Source organism: Amphibalanus amphitrite, unplaced genomic scaffold (assembly GCF_019059575.1).
Source record: "Amphibalanus amphitrite isolate SeventyFive unplaced genomic scaffold, NRLGWU_Aamphi_draft 001182F_arrow, whole genome shotgun sequence".
NCBI classification, from domain to species: domain Eukaryota; kingdom Metazoa; phylum Arthropoda; class Thecostraca; order Balanomorpha; family Balanidae; genus Amphibalanus; species Amphibalanus amphitrite.
Window position 1 is genome coordinate 75118 of NW_024882676.1, and position 18366 is coordinate 93483.

The window sequence follows — 18366 nt, forward strand, 5'->3', positions numbered from 1 at the left end:
GTCGGTCTCAGGCCGGTCACAGGGGATCATACCGTCCTTGTCAGCTTCTCCGCTAAGATCTACGGCTACCCTGCAAGACCGGTTGGAAAAACCATCGTCAGGCCTGCCAGACAAGTCAAAAGTCTTTAGTTCTTCGTCTAGTCTGGAAAGGCCATCGTCCCTACCAGACCGGGCTCGGGGGACTACATCATCTCTACCAGATCGACTTGAAAGACCCTCTTCACCCGTGGCATCGTCAAGAGGCTCAGTGTCACAAAGCTCACAGGGGCCCTTTTCTTCTCTGCCGACTCGATCATTGTCACCAGTTCCAACACAGACGCAGAGACCTCCGTCGCAAAGGCCTTTGTTGTCATCGACAAAGCGGCAAGAAAAGCCCCCTTCTACACTTCCACAAGCGTCAAGAGATCTCCTGTCATCCCTGCCAGACCAGTCGCAAAGACATCGGTCGTCCCTGCCTGACCGGACCCAAGGTTTCACATCGCCCCTTCCAGATAGACTGGAAAGGCCCTCTTCGACTCTGCCGACATTCTCAAGAGGGTCCGCGCCGTCGCTCTTAACCCACTAACCCAGTCACAAGAGATCAAACCGTCCTTACCAGATTCATCACAAAGATCCCTATCGTTCCTGCAAGACCGACTGGAAAGGCCCTCGACTTCCTTCCAACATCAATCCAAAGGACCCTTTGATCGGCTGGAAAGGCCCGCGTCTGACCTACCAGACAAATCGAAAGGATTCTCACATAGACTAGAGAGACCATCATCCCTACCGGACCGGTCACAGGGACTTACATCATCTCTGCCAGATCGACTAGCAAGGCCCTCTCCAACCCTCACAGAGGTGTTAAAAGGTCCCGTGTCACAAGGATCACAGAAACATTTTTTGTCTCAGCCTGCACGATCTCATAGAACACTGTCACCAGCTCCGGTACAGACGCATAGGTCCGTATCGCAGAATCCCTCATCATCCCCGTCACATCGGTTGGAAAGTCCCTCTTTGTCCTCGCCAGATCGGAATTGTCGTGTTCGTCCCTGCCAGCCCTCGTCGTTCGTGTCTCACGGACCAGAAGCGGCTTTATCGTCTTCGTCCGGCTCATCAAGAGGCTCCCCTCAGTCCCTGCCAGTGCTGTCAAGAGAGTCCCTAGCATCCTCGTCAGAACAATCACAAAGGCCCCTCTTGCAGAAGCCACAGTCAGAGAGGCTCCCATTGCCCCTGAGCTCACACTCCCAAAGACCCCTTTCGTCTACGTCAGATAGGGCAATAGCATCGCCATCGTCTCTTTCAGTTCAGTCACAAAGGCCCTCACTTTCTTTGCCAAGTCGATCACAAAAGTCCCTTCAGTCACAAAGGCCCTCACTTTCTTTGCCAAGTCGGGCACAAAAGTCCCTGTCTTCTCTACCAGATCGGGCTCAGAGGCCCCTCTCACAGAGCGCCGCATCAAAGAGGCCTCTGCCATCCCTACCATCTCAGATACAAAGACCGCTGTCTTCTACGCTAGATCAATCAAAAAGCCTATTGCAATCCATTCAAGATCGGTCACAAAGACCCACATCTTCCCTTCCAAATCGTTCGCAAAGGCCTGCGCTTTCCCCTCTGGATAGGAAACAGCAGGGTAGAGGCCCGCAAAACATTTCGACCCAGACACGAAGGCCCTTTTTAGATCGCACGACGACGACGCAAAGACCATCGCCAAATCATACGACTACGACGCGAAGGCGACGGCTAGATAAGACCACTACAACGCGAAGGCCCTCGCGAGATCTGACCACTACAACGGGAAGGCCCTCGCGAGATCTGACCACTACAACGCGAAGGCCATCGGCAGATCAGACGACTACGACACGAAAGCCTTCGACGGAAACAACAGAAATGCCGAAAGGGCCCAGCTGTGCGACGACCACCTGCCCGTACCCGAAGCGCTGTGTAGAGTTGGAGGTCCTCTGCGTCACTAGTCCTTGCAACCCCACCGTTTTCTGTGAGTGATAGAAAGAGTGCGACAAGGGTGCTTGTTTCTTGCTTGCTTGAAGTGTTGATAATGGTGCCTGCTTGTTATGTTTGTAACGTTTCCATCCAGAATGTGGATGATAATCAGCTCCCAAAGTTTCATGGTTACGATGACAAGAGGGTCGTGTACAAGTAGAATCACACGACCGTTGGCACACGTGTTGTTCTATTGTCGAGGACGGTGAACACGCCATGAGGAAAATCGCCTCAATTTACCGTGATTCGCAGTTAGATGAGTTCATCATCAAATCCTCAGCGCTTTTCGTGTAGGAGCACTCTGGGACGGATTGATGTCTTGGCTGTGTGGCGGTCGACCTGCTGATCACATGTGCAATGTGCATCTGGGATTGATATCCTTACGAGAGTTGTTAAAGGGACCCTCCCACCTTCAAAAAAGTTAATGAATTGGCACGAAAGTGATGTCGCTCGGTTCAGAAAGAGCGAAAACGAATATCTACCAAATTTCATCGAAAAATATTCACCGGTTTTCAAGATATTAGACTTTTACTTTTGTTTACTTTTTGGAATCTCCGCTGTTCCTAGCGACTTTATTTGAAAGTGCGGCATTTGTTGCGCGCAAAGCAGCATATACCACCGCGTGCTACCAAACGTTTTAGTAAAAGATTTAAAAATCGTTAGATCTCCGCTGACGTCACAAATTCTAAGGGGGCATACCAATGCACTAGCCCCTTAGAATCCGAAAACTGCAAGTTTGAAATTCCATATCTCCGAATTAAAGCATTTGTCGATGTTGTGAGTGCCCAAACCGGTATTTGCAGGCCATGGCCACCAATTTGGCTATCTCAACTCAAAACTAATGTTAAGGTGGGAGTGTCCCTTTAATTGGGGCTTCGTTGTGCATTTGAGTTGTGCATTTGAGGCCGCTGGGGAGGAGAATTAGGTGTGGTTTAGGTGTGAGCATTTTTGGATCTCTGTTGTGTGTTAGATACTTTGTGCGTTGCCAGTGTGGATTTTTTTTATGTCACGTTGTCGGACATTCGTAGTGTCGCGAATTGATTATCCCGCTATCATGCTGTGAGACCACTAAAGCAATGTTAATGTGCGTTTCTTCTCTGCTGGCTGATTGTGTAATTGTTCATTCGCTTTTCAATCACCATTGTGAATTCGTAATAAAATTTTTCATTCCATAGCCTACTCAAAATTCTACACAATGGTGGTTTCCCGTTGCCCCTTGGGCTCCGGATACCGAAATATTGCACCGGGATCGAGCACGCGCCGAACACGGTATTTTCCATAACGCGAGTGACTGAGGGGCCCCCTCCTATCTCCGAAAGTACTGGGCCGATCGTCAATACTCAAACGGCGTCTGATAGCCCTGCAAAAAATGTCGGGTGAAACCTAATTTTGTTTATCTCAAGGTCACCGATGACGTCACAGGCCAGGTCAAATTAAACAATCATCAGCATTTTGGTTTGTTCACAATTCAGGCTCTGGCCGCCGGCTTACAAGTCCGATCAGGCTTATGTTTGGTTTAGGCACTCCTTGATATATGCCTTAGATACCCTGAGGGTATCAAACTTTTACTTTGAATTTTTCAGGTCAAGGCCAGGTCATCCTAGGTCACGAAAAAATTGTATATCATGTATCGGTCGCGTGACATATGTTTTATGGTTTATTTCACTCATAGATTTCGAAAACAGTATCGTCTGAGTTATTTGAGGTCACTTTCAGATGCATTTAGCTTCAAGGTCAGGTCACGGTAAAAAAATCAAATTTTGAAGATGAAATTAAAAAAAGGTGTTTATGAGAGGCGGTTTGAGCTCAGGAACACGATGGTGCCATTTATATTACTCTACAATGTCATAAACGTACTGAAAATGGGCTTTAAAAAATCTTGAGTTGTGAAATTTTGACTACCTATAACCCGCGCCCTGGTGGGGTCTGTTTATAACGCGACCTGGTGGGGGGGGGGCTATTTTTTGCCCCCCCCCTCGTATCTCCGAAACTACTGGACGGATCCGCAAAATTCAAACGGCGTTCGAAAGGCCTGTCAAATTTGTCGAAGGAAACCAAATTTCATTGACCTCAGGGTCACCGATGACGTCACAGGTCAGGTCAAAGATGAAATGTTTCACCGTTCACGGGTCTTCTAGGGAATGCGCTATAACACCGAGGAAAACACATTTTGTCGAGAATCAGCGGTAGGGCGTCAGTTGCCTAGTAGATATGTTGCTATTAGAGGTCACTGGCAATACCAGGTCAGGTCACAGGTCAGGTCACCAAGGGTCACAGGTCAGGTCACATGAGCCCAACTTTACTAAGGTTGTGTGATGCATGTTTTATGGCCAATTTTTCATTCCCAACTCCATGGTGTTGGTTATAAGACTATCAGGTACGGCTTAGGTCACTTTCTGGTGAAGTTCACGTCAAGGTCAGGTCAAGGTCAGGCCAAAAATGGTCAAATTTTAAAGTTGATAGTTTTGCATAAAATGGGTATTGATTCGATGCAGCTCGTCACGGGGAGTCTAATGGTGGTCTTTGTTTTGCGCTACGGGGTCTAGAATTGCTAAAAATTGAGTTTGAAAATTTGACGTCATCAATTTTGAACAGTTTTTACGCTATAACTTCGCCAAAAAAAGAGGTATTAATCTCAAATTTGGTATGTGGATGGAAGGCGGTAAGTACTATTACATATATTCCGGTTTTTGCGAAATTCGAAAAACTTTTTGGATTTTTCGATAATTATATCCAAAAAATCTATTTTTTGATTTTTGGGGGTCAAAATCCAAAAATTTCAAAAATCCGAGATAGCAGTTTTGTAGCCCTTTTCAATCTACAGCTTTTATGTCTTTATCATTTTTCTGTATTTGCAAAGCTATAGGCCTGACAGCTCTTCCCGCGAAACCCTTTTTTGGGTCGAAAACGGCAGAACATGACGTCACTCTGACGTCATTTCCGGCCAACCTATCATAGCCTTTGGAAAAATTTTTGGTCACAATATGTAAAATTGATGTCCGGGAGGGTACTGAAAGTTTGGTGACGATCGGCGCAGCGGTTCTGGAGATATATCGAAAAGTCTGGAGGGGGGGCAAAAAATAGCCCCCCCACCAGGTCGCGGGATAATGCGTATAACTCAACCATTTTTGAAGATATTGGACTGAAACTTTCTTGAGTAGTTCATCTGTAGGTGTGCTATAAGATATGTTCCGTTTTTTAGAAGTCAAAGATACTTGTGAAAAAAAATATATTTTTGTAATTGAATATAAATATTTTTCGAAATCTTCAAAGGTTTGAAAAAAAATCAAGATCGCCGTTTGATAGCCACGTGTATTCTCAGTCTACTCATGTAAAGAAATTGGATCTAGCTTAAAAAACTGAGCTTTTGAGAGCGATTACTGTAGCTCAATGTTTTACATCAAAATCGGCCGACACGACGTCACTCTGACTTCATTTCCGGCCGACCTGTGGTAGCTAGATTGTTGTAATGTGAATACAGGGTGTCAAATTGATGCCTGTGAAGGTACTGCAAGTTTCGTGTTAATAAATCAAGTGATTTAGGAGACATTGCAGAAAAATGGGAGGGGGCTTTGTAGAGCCCCCCCCCCCTCCAGTCATGCGCGGGTTAAATAAAAAAAAAAAAACAGTTAAAAATGCGAGTCTGCCACACTAAAGGGCTGTCGTCTACTGCGCTATATGTTTATTTTGTATGTTTTCGTGCGTGATTTGATGCAAACTTCGTACCTAGTTGTAATACAGTTGCTCGCATTTCCTGATTTAACATGAATCACGACCTCCAAAGTTATCCTGAAGGCGCCACCATGACTCAGTCCTATAGCACAGTGACACAGAATGGCGCAGTATGACGAGACCTGGTGTGACCATATGCTATATTCCTGAATGCTGTACAATGCTAGATCTATATAAATGGAGTAACAGCGATCTGACAGAAGGTAGGCAGGTAGGGTAAGAACTCAGAGCCGGCAAGGGCAACTGTAAACTTCTGTTTGTTACAGTGCAAGTGAGTCTTTCGCAGGTCTCCTGAACCATTTTTCTCATAGACCCTCCGATTGTTGCCGCAGTATTTTGATGATACATTACCAAACGAAACGATACAGCTTAAAAAGGGTAGGCTATAAAGAGGCTACAAGAGCTGACACACGAACATCACACCATACCTGCACCACATACAAAACTGAGCTGGCGGCTCGCTGCGAAGTAGGTGCGCAGTTGTGGTTCCAGCATACTGCGGATGGGCTTTCCCAGCGCTTGCAGCGATGGAAATTCCAGAGTTGACGCCTCTTTTCCACGGAGCTACGTGCGAGCAGCATCTTGTTCCCTGCGCCACAATATCCACCTGTCTAGCCGCAGCGCGTATTTAATCTCAGCGTGTGCAGACTGGTTTTCAGTTGCCACCATGGCGTCCTGTTTCACCCTAATGTGTCCGCTATTACTGCTGCTGACGGCCTGCGTCTGTGTCGTCACAGGCCAAGGTGGGTCACGCTGTTTAGAATTTTACCAGTTCTTCTAAAAAATAAATAAAGTGTGCGATGTGCATATTGTGTGAGCTGGTCCCTGTTATTCATTGTTGGATAAAACGTGTGAAACTGGTAATACGAATACTACAGCAGCATTTGGGTTGTTTTGGCTCAGAGTTCACGCGATTTTCCGGATAACGCTCAACTCAATGCCTATAATTTCATAAGTCTTCTGTCGAGATCCCAGAATGTTATCTAACTGACTTTAATTTTGACGAATTGTTTTATCGCTTTTGATTTATCTTGCGCGAATATAATAATGTTTTTAAACTCCAAGATAGTTGCTTAGAAAAATTATAGAGGCCCGTTTTACTCACTAAACACAGTTGAACGTTGCACAGGGCCCGCTCACATGGCAAATCTCGCGATATTGCCGCCCCCCCCCCCCCCCCAACAAGTGCTCACTTTCTGTTCCGTCACCACAGGAGCAAGTACTGGCTTCCCGGGCAGTGGGGTCTTCTGCGGTGGCCGGCAGTGCCCACCGAACAGCCAGTGCGTCTTCCGCCTGGGCCGGCACGTCTGCGAGCGTGCGAGGCCGCCTTCGTTTCCGACGTTCCCGTCGCAGCCGCCGCAGTTCCCGTCGCAGCCACCGCAGTTCCCGCCGCAGGGAGCCGGCTGTGCCGCTATCAGCTGTCCGTTCCCTAGCCGCTGTGTGGAGACTACGAGGCTCTGCATTAGAGCGCCCTGCCCACCTGCAGCACGCTGTGTTTCTACATAGCTGCACCTTCCGTTCTGACGTACGCAGTGTGTGACGTGCAGCAGCCCTGGAAAGAACCGATACAAGAGCTCAGAATGTGTAATTGTAACTTATCGCGATAATTAGTGTATGGCGGTTACAGATGTCCTCTCGCCCATTGAAATATAAACGCTGAAATGAGCCATACAACATGCATCACGTGACCTACATAGTGTCTTAAAATTTCTCTCGCCATTTGCGACCTAGCCTGACTTAGCTTTGACCCCAAATATACCAAGTAACATGCATATTTGAGTCTGATTTGAGTCTGTGAACCGAAAATGAGCTCGACGTGACTTTTCAAGCGACGTCCTGAGCCCAAAGTGTGAGCATGATTGCCTAAGTGTTGGCAATTTTGCTTTGACCTGATCATAGACCTGTGTACGCCGTATGACGCCGTTGTCGTCCAGGGCCTGATCGATGATGCACGCCCAAATGAGCACTTAACCCGCGCCCCGCTGGGGGGGCAGAATCTGCCCCCCCTCCCGTTTTTCGCCAATAACTTCTAAACGCGTTACGCCAGCGACGTCAAACTTTCAGTACCTTATCATACATCAATTTGACACGTTCCCTGAAAATTTGAGCGAAATCCGTCGGAAAATTTTTGAGAAATTGACGTTTTAGTGACGTCATGTTCGCCATTTTCGCCTCAAAAACGGCAAAATTTCAAACGCCGCTAACATCTTCATTTTTAAAGGAATCAAGACGTAACAAAAAAGGTTATACGTGATTCTACTTTGTCTATCAAATGGCTATCTCGGTTTTTTGAAAATTTTGGATTTTGGCCAAAATTTTTTCAAAAAAAACTGACTTTTTTGGGAAAATATTTATAAATCCAAATTTTTGAGTTTATCGAAAAAACCGGAATATATGTCAAAGAAGTGGTCTATGTGCACCTACATACCAATTTTTAGAAGAATCGGTTCAAAAATGTGGGAGTTATTCAAAATTTTATTACGTCACGACACACAATTTTTTTGAAAAATGATTTTTTTTGGAAGTTCTAGACCTCGTACGGAAACAAAAATAGCACCATTCGATTCGCCGTGAAAAACTGCATCGGATAGACACCTTTTTAGGCCTTAACAACCAACTTCAAAATTTGACCTCACTTGACCTGACCTTGACCTGACCTCGACCTGAAATTCATCCAGAGGTGGTCCATATCACTTATTGAGTGTGCCTATTGAATTCTATGAGTAAAATGACCCATAAAGCATGTGTCGCACATGCCCTTTTCTATATTTTGTTTTTGGTGACCTCACCTGACCTGACCTGACCTTGACCTTGACCTTTGAATGACATTGTGTGCAACGAATATTGTCTTGGTAGTCTAAGAACACGTTTTGGGCAATCAGTTTCAGTCCATTCTTCGGCAACTACGGTGCAAGGCCGATACTGTAGAAACTTGCATTTTGTACCCTTGACCTGACCTTGACCTGACCTCTGACCTACTTAAGCAAAGAAATTTGGGCTCTTAAGATCCGCCTTGTTGAGAGCTTTCGATTGCCGTTTTCCCCGTCTTTCTACGACCATCGGTTCGGAAGTTAGACAGGGGGGGGGGGCAGAATCTGCCCCCCTCCCCCCAGCAGGGCGCGTATGGCTGAATAGCCCAGCGGGGCGCGGGTTAATAAGCACTTTAGGCACTTGAGCAGTGGTGCGGGATGTCCCCTACGCTCCACATAATGCGGTAGCACACGAGTAGCTCCGGCGGAGCAGTCGGTGTTCCGTCACAGCTCTGGCAGCCCTCCGTCGGGTGACGGTCGATGCGTTTTACCTACTAAGGCATAGGCTGCACCAGATGGGCACTTAATTACGGAGCGAGCGAAGCGAGCGGAGTCTTTCCTTAGATTAACGGAAATTTCTGAGTATGAGCGGCCGGCCGGCCGGCCGCCCGTGGTCACGGTTTTGCGACGCTTATATCTCAGCAACCACTTGACCGATTTACACGCGGTAATTTTTGTAGGGTAGCTTCATTCCTTCTACCAAGTATTGGACTATTCCCGATGCATGTGGGTGACCCCTTATGCACGTGCCACGTGCAAAACGAAGAGGTGTCACTTTTGCAATTGTTGCAATATCTCGGTAACTACTTGGCCGATTGCGCTGAAAGTTGGCATGTAGGTAGGCACCCACTAGGCAATACATGTCCATGTGCCAGAGTTGGGGTGCTGCTGCACGTGCGCACGTGCAGGGGTCGTTTCCAGATCTCGAGAACGGCTGGACCGATGGCGCTCAAATTTGGTACACGGTTAGGGACCAGTTAGTAGGGTGCCGTGCACAAGTCAGTTGGGACCCATTTAGCACGTGCGCACGTGCAGGGTGCCGCTCCCAGATCTTGAGAACGGCTGGGCCGATTGTGCTCAAATTTGGCACATCGCTAGAAACCGGTCAGTAGGGTGCCGTGCACAAGTCAGTTGGAGGTACCCCCTCGAAATTTCGCACGTGCAAGACTCACCCCCTCGCTCGCTCCGTTAGTCGCCCCAAAAGGCGCTATACTGGTTAGTGCTACGGGGTGTCCTTCACATGGCATACAAGGAGGTGGCAGGGCGCAACAAGTGCATAGCCGTTGCTGTACTGGTTGTCTTGTTCTAATAGCTTCAAAAAACCCTCCATGAAAGACGAAGGGCTCAGAAAACTCATTGACATAAAGAACGCACAAAACGCATCGCTCGGTCATGCCTTTCATAACTTCTGTAGTTATTGAACGTCAAGGTACCGTATAGGCGGCGGAACGTGGGGTATATTTGCGGTAAAAAATTAGGTGGAGATTTGGTCAAATTAGGTGCATTCGCCGGAAAGCCCGTCGTGAAAACGGCTAGTGTCGAATTTGGTAGCGGTAGCGGGAGCCTGTTCGGTGATGGCGACGATGACTTTAGTTACCACTAGAAGACACCGCAACAGCTCGGCAGAGGTTTGTGGCATCGAGGGAGACGGAAATCGGGTGTCCTCGAGCAAAACTTCCAGAAGTTTACTTTCAAGTTTCATCCATCCCTGATGTTTGCTGGAGCGGCTCATGCCTCATATCAGGTGTGGCCATCTGTTGCTGCTATAAACTCGGTCTCCAGGCCTGTGGGCCCAGACGGGGAAGGTGGACGAGCTGGATTTCTTATGCTCGACAGGTCAGGCGGCTGTAAAGGCTGAGTTGAACCTGGGTCTTTTACCATAGCCCCATTGATTTCTCGTAAGCCGGAATGGTTATCTTGCGGCAATATTGATCAGTAGCACATTATTGTCATCAATTGCTGCTATATTGGAATTAATTTTACAAAAACGCTAATTTGGTTGAAATAATGTGAGACTTTTCGAGATCAAAGTTTAAACGAATTGTAACAATGCAAATGGGACTTTTTCATCCTTCAATGTCTGAAATCACACAAATAAGGCTACCATAAAAATCAACTAAAAACGAATCATGCGGAACGTCTAGTGCTTAATTCATACTGGGTCTGTTTTTTTGCATTTATATAAATCGGTTTTTTATTTTGCAGAGTGTCAAAGGGGGCACGATTTCGAATACCACGCAGTGCGACGTCGCAAATGCGCCAATGCGAATTCAAAATGGCGGGCGCAGCGTCAGGCCAAATCAGCATAAAGTTAACTTCGGCCTGATCCGGCCTGAAGGTCGATCACGCCGGATCAGGCCGGATCAGGCGCTCCGGTTCGCACTTGCATGCTGTCAGGCCGAACGCCTTTTCCGGCCTTTTTGGGGATGATTGGGCCTGATCTGGCCTGATTGGGCCAGAAGTGACCGTAGTCGGAACCAGGCATTACATAAAAGTGAATAGTCGTAAAGGTTTGCATTTGCTTTTCAAATTCATTCAGCTAGCGTGTAACCAAATTTGGTACAGTTAGTCATTGAATAGCTTGGCTGCTAAGTGCAGAAAACCAAAAAGTGTAACGCATAGCCCCACTCTCCTCTACTTCTCCATACAGCGCCTAATACCACGGAGCTGGATCCACCGATGCCCTTATCCTTCTCCATCATCCACTATTATTTTTTCTCTTTGCATGCATGCAGGAAAGAAATATGAAGAGCTCTCTCAATTAAAACTCAAGTCCAAGACAATTGTATGTAGGCGCTTGTTAACATGAAAATTAAATACATCATTATATACACCGTGATGTAGTGGCGTTACATGTTCTGCGAACATCACAAACTGCTTCCTGAATTGCACACTGCTGAGTAAGGGGTTGGACGCAGTGTAAGGTCCTTCGGGACCAAGTGGGGCTTCCCCGCAGGATATTGGACAGGCTGGAGTTTACATATCTTCGCCTTGTAGCCGAATGACGTTGCCACATGGTATACATGTGGTCCCATTGTCATCCAGTGCTGGACGTATTTAAGGCTGGAACGTGTGGAGTCACCGCCAGTGGCCACCATGGCGCTCACCCTCGCTGTGCGCACGCAGCTGCTGCTGGCGCTGGCGCTGGCACTCTGCCTCAGGAACACGCTGGGACAAGGTGAACTGCAGGAACATTGCTGTGTGTGATTGACATTGCTTTTATGCTGGTAAACACTTCCAAAAATATTTTGTAGAAGTCATTTAAAGCTAATATGAAACCTACATGTTGTTGGTACTCATACAAATATACCGTAAATGTATGAATTATATATTTTTGTGTGCATTCGACCTAGTGTGTCGAGATTCTGACATCAGTTTGAAAAAATTAACTTCGCATTTGTTTAATCAACCCTCCATTTTCCGTGCTCTTTGACCTCCCTGTAGCGCTGTGGTCAGTGGCAGACCACCCCTGACCGTCTGGTCACCGCCGCAGGTGTGCCGGTGGCGCCGGGTGGCGGCCTGCTGTGCGGCGGACAACTGTGCGCCCCACCGGGCCGGTGTCGGCTCCGTCTGTGGCGGCCCGCCTGCGAACACTCCCACCTGACCCCGGCCGCCCTGCCCAGCCAGCTCCGCGGCCACCTGCAGTCCCTGATCAACGACTGGCAGGGCTCGCAGCTGACACTGCTGAATCGTCTGCAGCAATCTCAGCAGTCCCTTCTGAATCAACTGCACGGACATCAGCTGAATCAACTGCAAGGCCAACAGTCTCTCTTGAATCAACTGCATGGGTCGCAGCTGAACCAACTGAACCAACTGAACCAAATACAGGAGCCTCAACTGTTTAATCAACTGCACGGAAACCAGCTGTCTCCGTCGAGTCAACAGCAGGGACTCCAACTAAATCAACTTCAAGGCCAACAACCACCTCTTAATCAATTACGGGAGCCCCAGTTGTCTCCCTCTAATCAACTGCAGGGCCCACAGCAGTCCACCGTGGGCCAACTGCAGGGATCACAGTCGTCTCTGCTGAATAATCCACAGGGATCACAGTCACCCGTTCTGAATAATCCACAGGGATCACAGCCGTCCCTGCTGAATAATCCACAGGGATCACAGTCACCCGCTCTGAATAATCCACAGGGATCACAGCCATCCCTGCTGAATCATCCACAGGGATCACAGCCGTCCCTGCTGAATAATCCACAGGGATCACAGTCGTCTCTGCTGAATAATCCACAGGGAGCACAGTCGCCCGTGCTGAATAATCAGCAGGGATCACAGCCATCCCTGCTGAATAATCCACAGGGATCACAGCCGTCCCTGCTGAATCATCCACAGGGATCACAGTCGCCCGTGCTGAATAATCCACAGGTATCCCTGCTGAATAATCCACAGGGATCACAGCCATCCCTGCTGAATCATCCGCTGAGATCACAGTCGTCTCTGCCAGCTCAGCATGGTGGACAGACACCAGCTCTCTCAGCTCGACTGCAGGAGCTTCCTCCAGGATTGGCGGCTCAAAGCCAAAATCCCTCGCAGAATCTAGCGGCTCAGAGCCAATTTCCCTCTCAGAGTCTGGCGGCTCAGCCACAAACGCCATCGCAGAATCTAGCGGCTCAAAGCCAAACGCCATCGCAGAATCTAGCGGCTCAGAGCCAATTTCCCTCTCAGAGTCTGGCGGCTCAGCCACAAACGCCATCGCAGAATCTAGCGGCTCAGAGCCAATTTCCCTCGCAGAATCTAGCGGCTCAAAGCCAAACGCCATCGCAGAATCTAGCAGCTCAAAGACAAACGCCATCGCAGAGTCTGGCGGCTCAGCCACAAACTCCCTTGCAGAATCTAGCGGCTCAGGCACAAACTCCACTGCAGAACCTGGGAGCACAGACGCAGAGGCCGCCGCCAGTCCGCAGACAAAAGGGCCCCAGCTGCGCCACTACCACCTGTCCTCATCCGAAGCGGTGTGTGGAGTTGGATGTGCTCTGTGTTACTAGTCCCTGCAATCCTACTGTCTTTTGTAAGTGACGGATACCTGGTGAATCATAATACATGACATGCGAATAATTTGATGCGCTTAATGTGCGTAGAAAGAGGTTTTCGATTGTTGTGGCTTGAGAAAGGGTGAAAGAGAGAGAGAGAGAGAGAGAGAGAGAGAGAGAGAGAGAGAGAGAGAGAGAGAGAGAGAGAGGGAGAGAAAGAGAGAGAGTGAGAGGGAGAGGAAGAGAGAGAGCAAGAGGGAGAGAGAGAGAGAGAGAGAGAGAGAGAGAGAGAGAGAGAGAGAGAGAGAGAGAGAGAGAGAGAGAGAGAGAGAGAGAGAGAGGAGGGAGAGGGAGAAAGATAGAATGAGGAAGTTGTCATAAAGGTATTGTCGTGGACTCGTGTTGCAAAGGTGGAGTATTGCTAGATCGCTACAGTAGAATTGTATCGTGCGATGTGTGCAATATGATTTTGGTGGTGTGGAGTTACATACCAATCCGTGAAGACTGATGTAGAATTGTAGAGCTATGTTTTTCTACGTCGTTTGTGTGCAGCATGAAACACAACTATGTGTAGTTAGATGTGTTTCTCTCCATCTAAACCCGGCAGTTGCTTGGGTAGGGTAGTGTGGGGTAATTTGAACATATTTTTACGTCTTCTCCATTGTACCAAATTCCAGCTCAACCCTGGATGAAGAAAAACTGTTTCAGTAGCGCATGTATCACTTACTTTCACCATGCAAACCTCATTTTTGGACGAGCCGAGCATACCTTGAATAGCATAGCATCACTTCTCCACCAAGTCACGGTGTGTTCAAATTGCCCCACCGTGGGGTAATTTGAACATATTGCCTTTACCTGCCATAAAAACGATAGTCTCGCCAGCACCGATGTTGTTTGACCCATAAACGAATAGGCAGAGCAATTCTAAACATACCTTCATTTGAAAAATCAACACAACAACAAAAATAACAGTTGCAGAGTATCAATATCTGCACGCTGCACACCGGTCAGTTGACAGAATTCGCCTCTCTTCAATTAACAGAACGTTTATCATCTCCGTTCGATAAAAACTCTACCAAACCTTACTTCATCTGTTATAGTGGTGCCAATCGGAACCTGGACATTCGGATTTCCGATTCTTTATAATGTCCAATTCGGAATTGATTGCACAAAGGTATAGTAATCTGGACAACATTGGACGATGGCCCGCCACACTTAAAGGTAGTGTGCCAGCTTTCTTGGACCGTATGGAGTTAATGGCCCAGATAAAGAGAACCGGATTTTTAGAACTTATCCATACCTTCAAAACTCATGGAAACGTCTTAAATTCTTCAAATTTTGAGTACCCCAGTGCGAAATTCGCCCCGACGGGTTGTCGGTCGTACCCCAACCACATTTCACACCACTATGAACAATAAATGCACACACTGAAATCGCTATTACCGATATGCTCATCCAATCAAGTTTCGATAAACCCGTTCATCATCATCTCCTGCGGTTTCGAACACGCCTGTTAGGTGGCTTCTGATGCTCGTCGAGGTCGGAATTTCCAAATACGCGTGGTGCGTCGGGCCGCGCGCTCTGACTTCGGCCAAGAAAAATGCGTCAGCTGATCATTGTCATTTCTGCCACTTGCGTGTGATGAAATGGGGTCATAACTTATAAGACGGCTTTTTCATATCAATTATTTTACATAATATCATATTTCAAACCATAAATAATGTTCGACAGCCAAATAAAAGAAATAATACCAATACGGGCTTACAGTTTAAGGCTCGACATTGTGTTGTCTACGATTAGACAGCTGATAACTCATTCCCGTACGTCGTATGGTCGTAACACTATAATGACCTTTGCTTATTGTCACAAGTGCGCCGCATTCGCGATTGTTGCCCGACGCCTGTTTGCAGGTGAGCCCACTACAGTTGTTATACATATCTAAAAACCGATAAACTTTTAGGCGAAAAAGGCACTATTCCAGGCCCATTTTTGATTTTTTTTGCGATATTAGGTAAAAACAGAAGCTTCTTATCCTAGGAAAAATAAAATGGGAAATCTTTCAAAGGTGGCACACTACCTTTAAGCATTTTTATCAAGTAATCGTGCGTAGCATTGATTGGCGAATGGAAAGCTTTTTAAGCTCTCAATATAATGAACACTTTACGGCTGGTAAAATTACATGATAAGCAATATAAATGACGGTTTTGAGTGTTGATAGCTGCATAATGTTCGGATATATTTGGACAAATAGTTGACTTTAACATTTTTGGACGGAAAATCAACGAAAATGCCGGACATTAGACGGATATTAGACGTAAATATTCTAAAACTGGCATCACTTATCTGCTACTGCTTTGGGTCGAAAATATTGGCAAAAAAAAAAAACTGGGAGCGTTGTTTTTTTCGGAGCTATCCCTGTCTTCATTGAAATTCTCACACTATGTTCAAATTACCCCACGCTAAAAGTTATTTTGCCATTTTTGAAAACAGGGTTTAAAAGCAAATTTCTTGGATTGAAGGCACTGATTAGGTCATTGTTCAACAAAAGCCGTTGCGTGTTAGGCGCTAGCAATGCAAGATTTTGCCCTGCAATGAAGTTGCAATAATGTGTTGTTAGGCGTTTTTCCTTGCGAAATTGATTTTTTATACTGTGTGTCAACATCTTCATTCCCTGAAACTTTAAACCCCGTTCATATGATAGCCCTTTTAGTTACGATAATTTCTCTCATTGGTCTTATTGTCATGCCAGTTATGGATTTTCCGTAATTTCGTGTTATTCACACTATGTTCAAATTGCCCCACATGTTCAAATTACCCCACCCTACCCTATTTCGCTACCCACCGGTTGCTGGGGGAGGGGGCGTTAAACGCCCCAGCCGATAACTTCATAACCAATAGGCGCAGCGCAACGCGCGAGGCGGCAAAGGAAAGAACGCTACGAGACACGTCGAATAAGTACTTTAAAGCCGAATTTAGAGAGCGCAGGAGTCGGGTCAAGATCAGGTCAAACACCTGAAATTGGACTTAAACCCACGCCCTGGTGGGGGGGGGGGGGGCTATTCTTTGCCCCCCCCCATACTTTTCGATATATCTCCAGAACCGCTGCGCCGATCGTCACCAAACTTTCAGTACTCTTCCGGACATCCATGTTACACATTGTGACCAAAAACTTCCAAAGGCTATGATAGGTTGGCCGGAAATGACGTCAGAGTGACGTTATGTTCTGCCGTTTTCGACCCAAAAAAGGGTTTCGCGGGGAGAGCTGTCAGGCCTATAGCTTTGGAAATACAGAAAAATGATAAGACATTAAAGCTGTAGAATTGACAGGGCTACAAAACTGCTATCTCGGATTTTTTGACATTTCTAGATTTGGACCCCAAAAAACAAAAAATAGATTTTTTGAATATAATAGCCGAAAAATCCAAAAAGTCTTTTGATATTCGAAAAAAAATGGAATATTTGTGAAAGTCCTTACCGACTTCTATTCACATGCCAAATTTTAGATCGATATCTCTCTTTTTGGCCAAGTTATCCCTCGCCCTGGCAGGACATTTTTCATAACACTCTCTTCCGGACGGCATCGACGGCAGGGGGGTCGATGCGACCCCCCTCGCGATTGGCTCCTATGGCACCTAGAAACACCAAATTTGGTAGGTAGGTGGGCGCTCCCTGGAGTTCTCGCCCCTTTGCAAATTTGGTTGCTCTAGGTCAATATTTAGGGGGGTTTTTGGGGGTATAAATGTAAAAATTTCGCTAAAAACGGGTCAAATGTTTTTCGCTTATAACTTTTGATCTAATTAAGATAGAGCAAAAAGAAAAGCATCAGTGAACTCAACACGTCAAGGCGCGTCGAATGGTATACTTTTTAGCTTGCTTAAGTGTACTTAAAGTTTTCTTAAATGTTAAGTAAACTTTAATTAATTAATTAAGTTCAAATTAACCAAATTGCATCATATCGCATATCATTCGATTTGGCTGATCACAAGGAACACAATGACACAATTTTTTAAGCTCTAGCGTCATTATGTGCCAAGATATTGGCAAAAACGTCATTTGACCTCAGTTGACCTCATTTGACCTGACCCATCGATAAGTGCACCAAACAAAGAAGCACCAAGTAACCTGCTGTTAAGTACTGTGATTGCAAAGCATAAAAGTGATAGAACGAAGCGCATATCTCCAGTATTTTCCGAATTTATTATTTTCCCATAGGCTTAACATTACGACGTAATGACCTCTAACTGACCTCACGTCAGTGACATAAAAAACCGAACTATATGTTATACAACTCGGTGAAATTAGCACACCCTGAAAGTTTGAAGGAAATCAGTCAAAAACTGTGAGTTGGACAGGTGCAAAAAGAAAATTGAAATTTGAGCATGACCGGTTTTTCTGACCTTGGGACCTGAAATTTTCAGGTCATATGTAAAAAGGTTGCCCCATAGGCTGTGCCAAATTTGGCGGTGCTGCGCGCCGTCGTTTTTACGCTATCTTCGAAAAACCTTACGGGGGGTCGCATCGACCCCCCACCCCCTGCCAGGACGAGGGTTATAGCGAAAACAACTGTTCAAAATTGATGACGTCAAATTTTCAAACTCAATTTCTAGCAATTCCAGACCACGTAGCGCAAAACAAAGGCCACCATTAGACTCCCCGTGACGAGCTGCATCGAATCTATACCCATTTTATGCAAAACTATCAACTTTAAAATTTGTCCTTTTTTGACCTGACCTTGACCTGGACTTCTTCAGAAAGTGACCTAAGCCGTACCTGATGGTTTTATGACCAACACCATTGAGTTGGAAATGAAAAATTGGCCATAAAACATGCATCGCACAACCTTAGTAAAGTTTGGTTCATGTGCTGACACT

The 18366-nt window shown here is 46.5% G+C and overlaps 3 protein-coding genes across 3 annotated transcripts in view; 2 read left to right on the plus strand and 1 right to left on the minus strand.

Moving 5' to 3' along the window:
• The first annotated feature begins 6289 nt into the window (after positions 1-6289).
• LOC122370891 lies at positions 6290-7481 on the plus strand. Its single transcript, XM_043346836.1, has 2 exons — positions 6290-6452; positions 6923-7481. The coding sequence occupies exons 1-2, from the start codon at positions 6377-6379 to the stop codon at positions 7213-7215; spliced, it is 369 nt and encodes a 122-aa protein (XP_043202771.1). The 5' UTR covers positions 6290-6376; the 3' UTR covers positions 7216-7481.
• A 2772-nt stretch (positions 7482-10253) lies between these two features.
• LOC122370895 overlaps positions 10254-18366 on the minus strand; it is a 101094-nt gene continuing 92981 nt past the window's right edge. The window contains exon 3 of the mRNA XM_043346844.1: positions 10254-10303. Coding sequence (XP_043202779.1) covers positions 10283-10303 — 21 coding nt within the window. The 3' untranslated portion in view covers positions 10254-10282. The remainder of the gene's footprint in view (positions 10304-18366) is intronic.
• LOC122370893 (basic salivary proline-rich protein 1-like) lies at positions 11583-13580 on the plus strand. The gene is made up of 2 exons (XM_043346841.1): positions 11583-11697; positions 12013-13580. Exons 1-2 carry the CDS (start codon positions 11616-11618, stop codon positions 13539-13541), a joined length of 1611 nt encoding a protein of 536 aa, XP_043202776.1. The 5' UTR covers positions 11583-11615; the 3' UTR covers positions 13542-13580.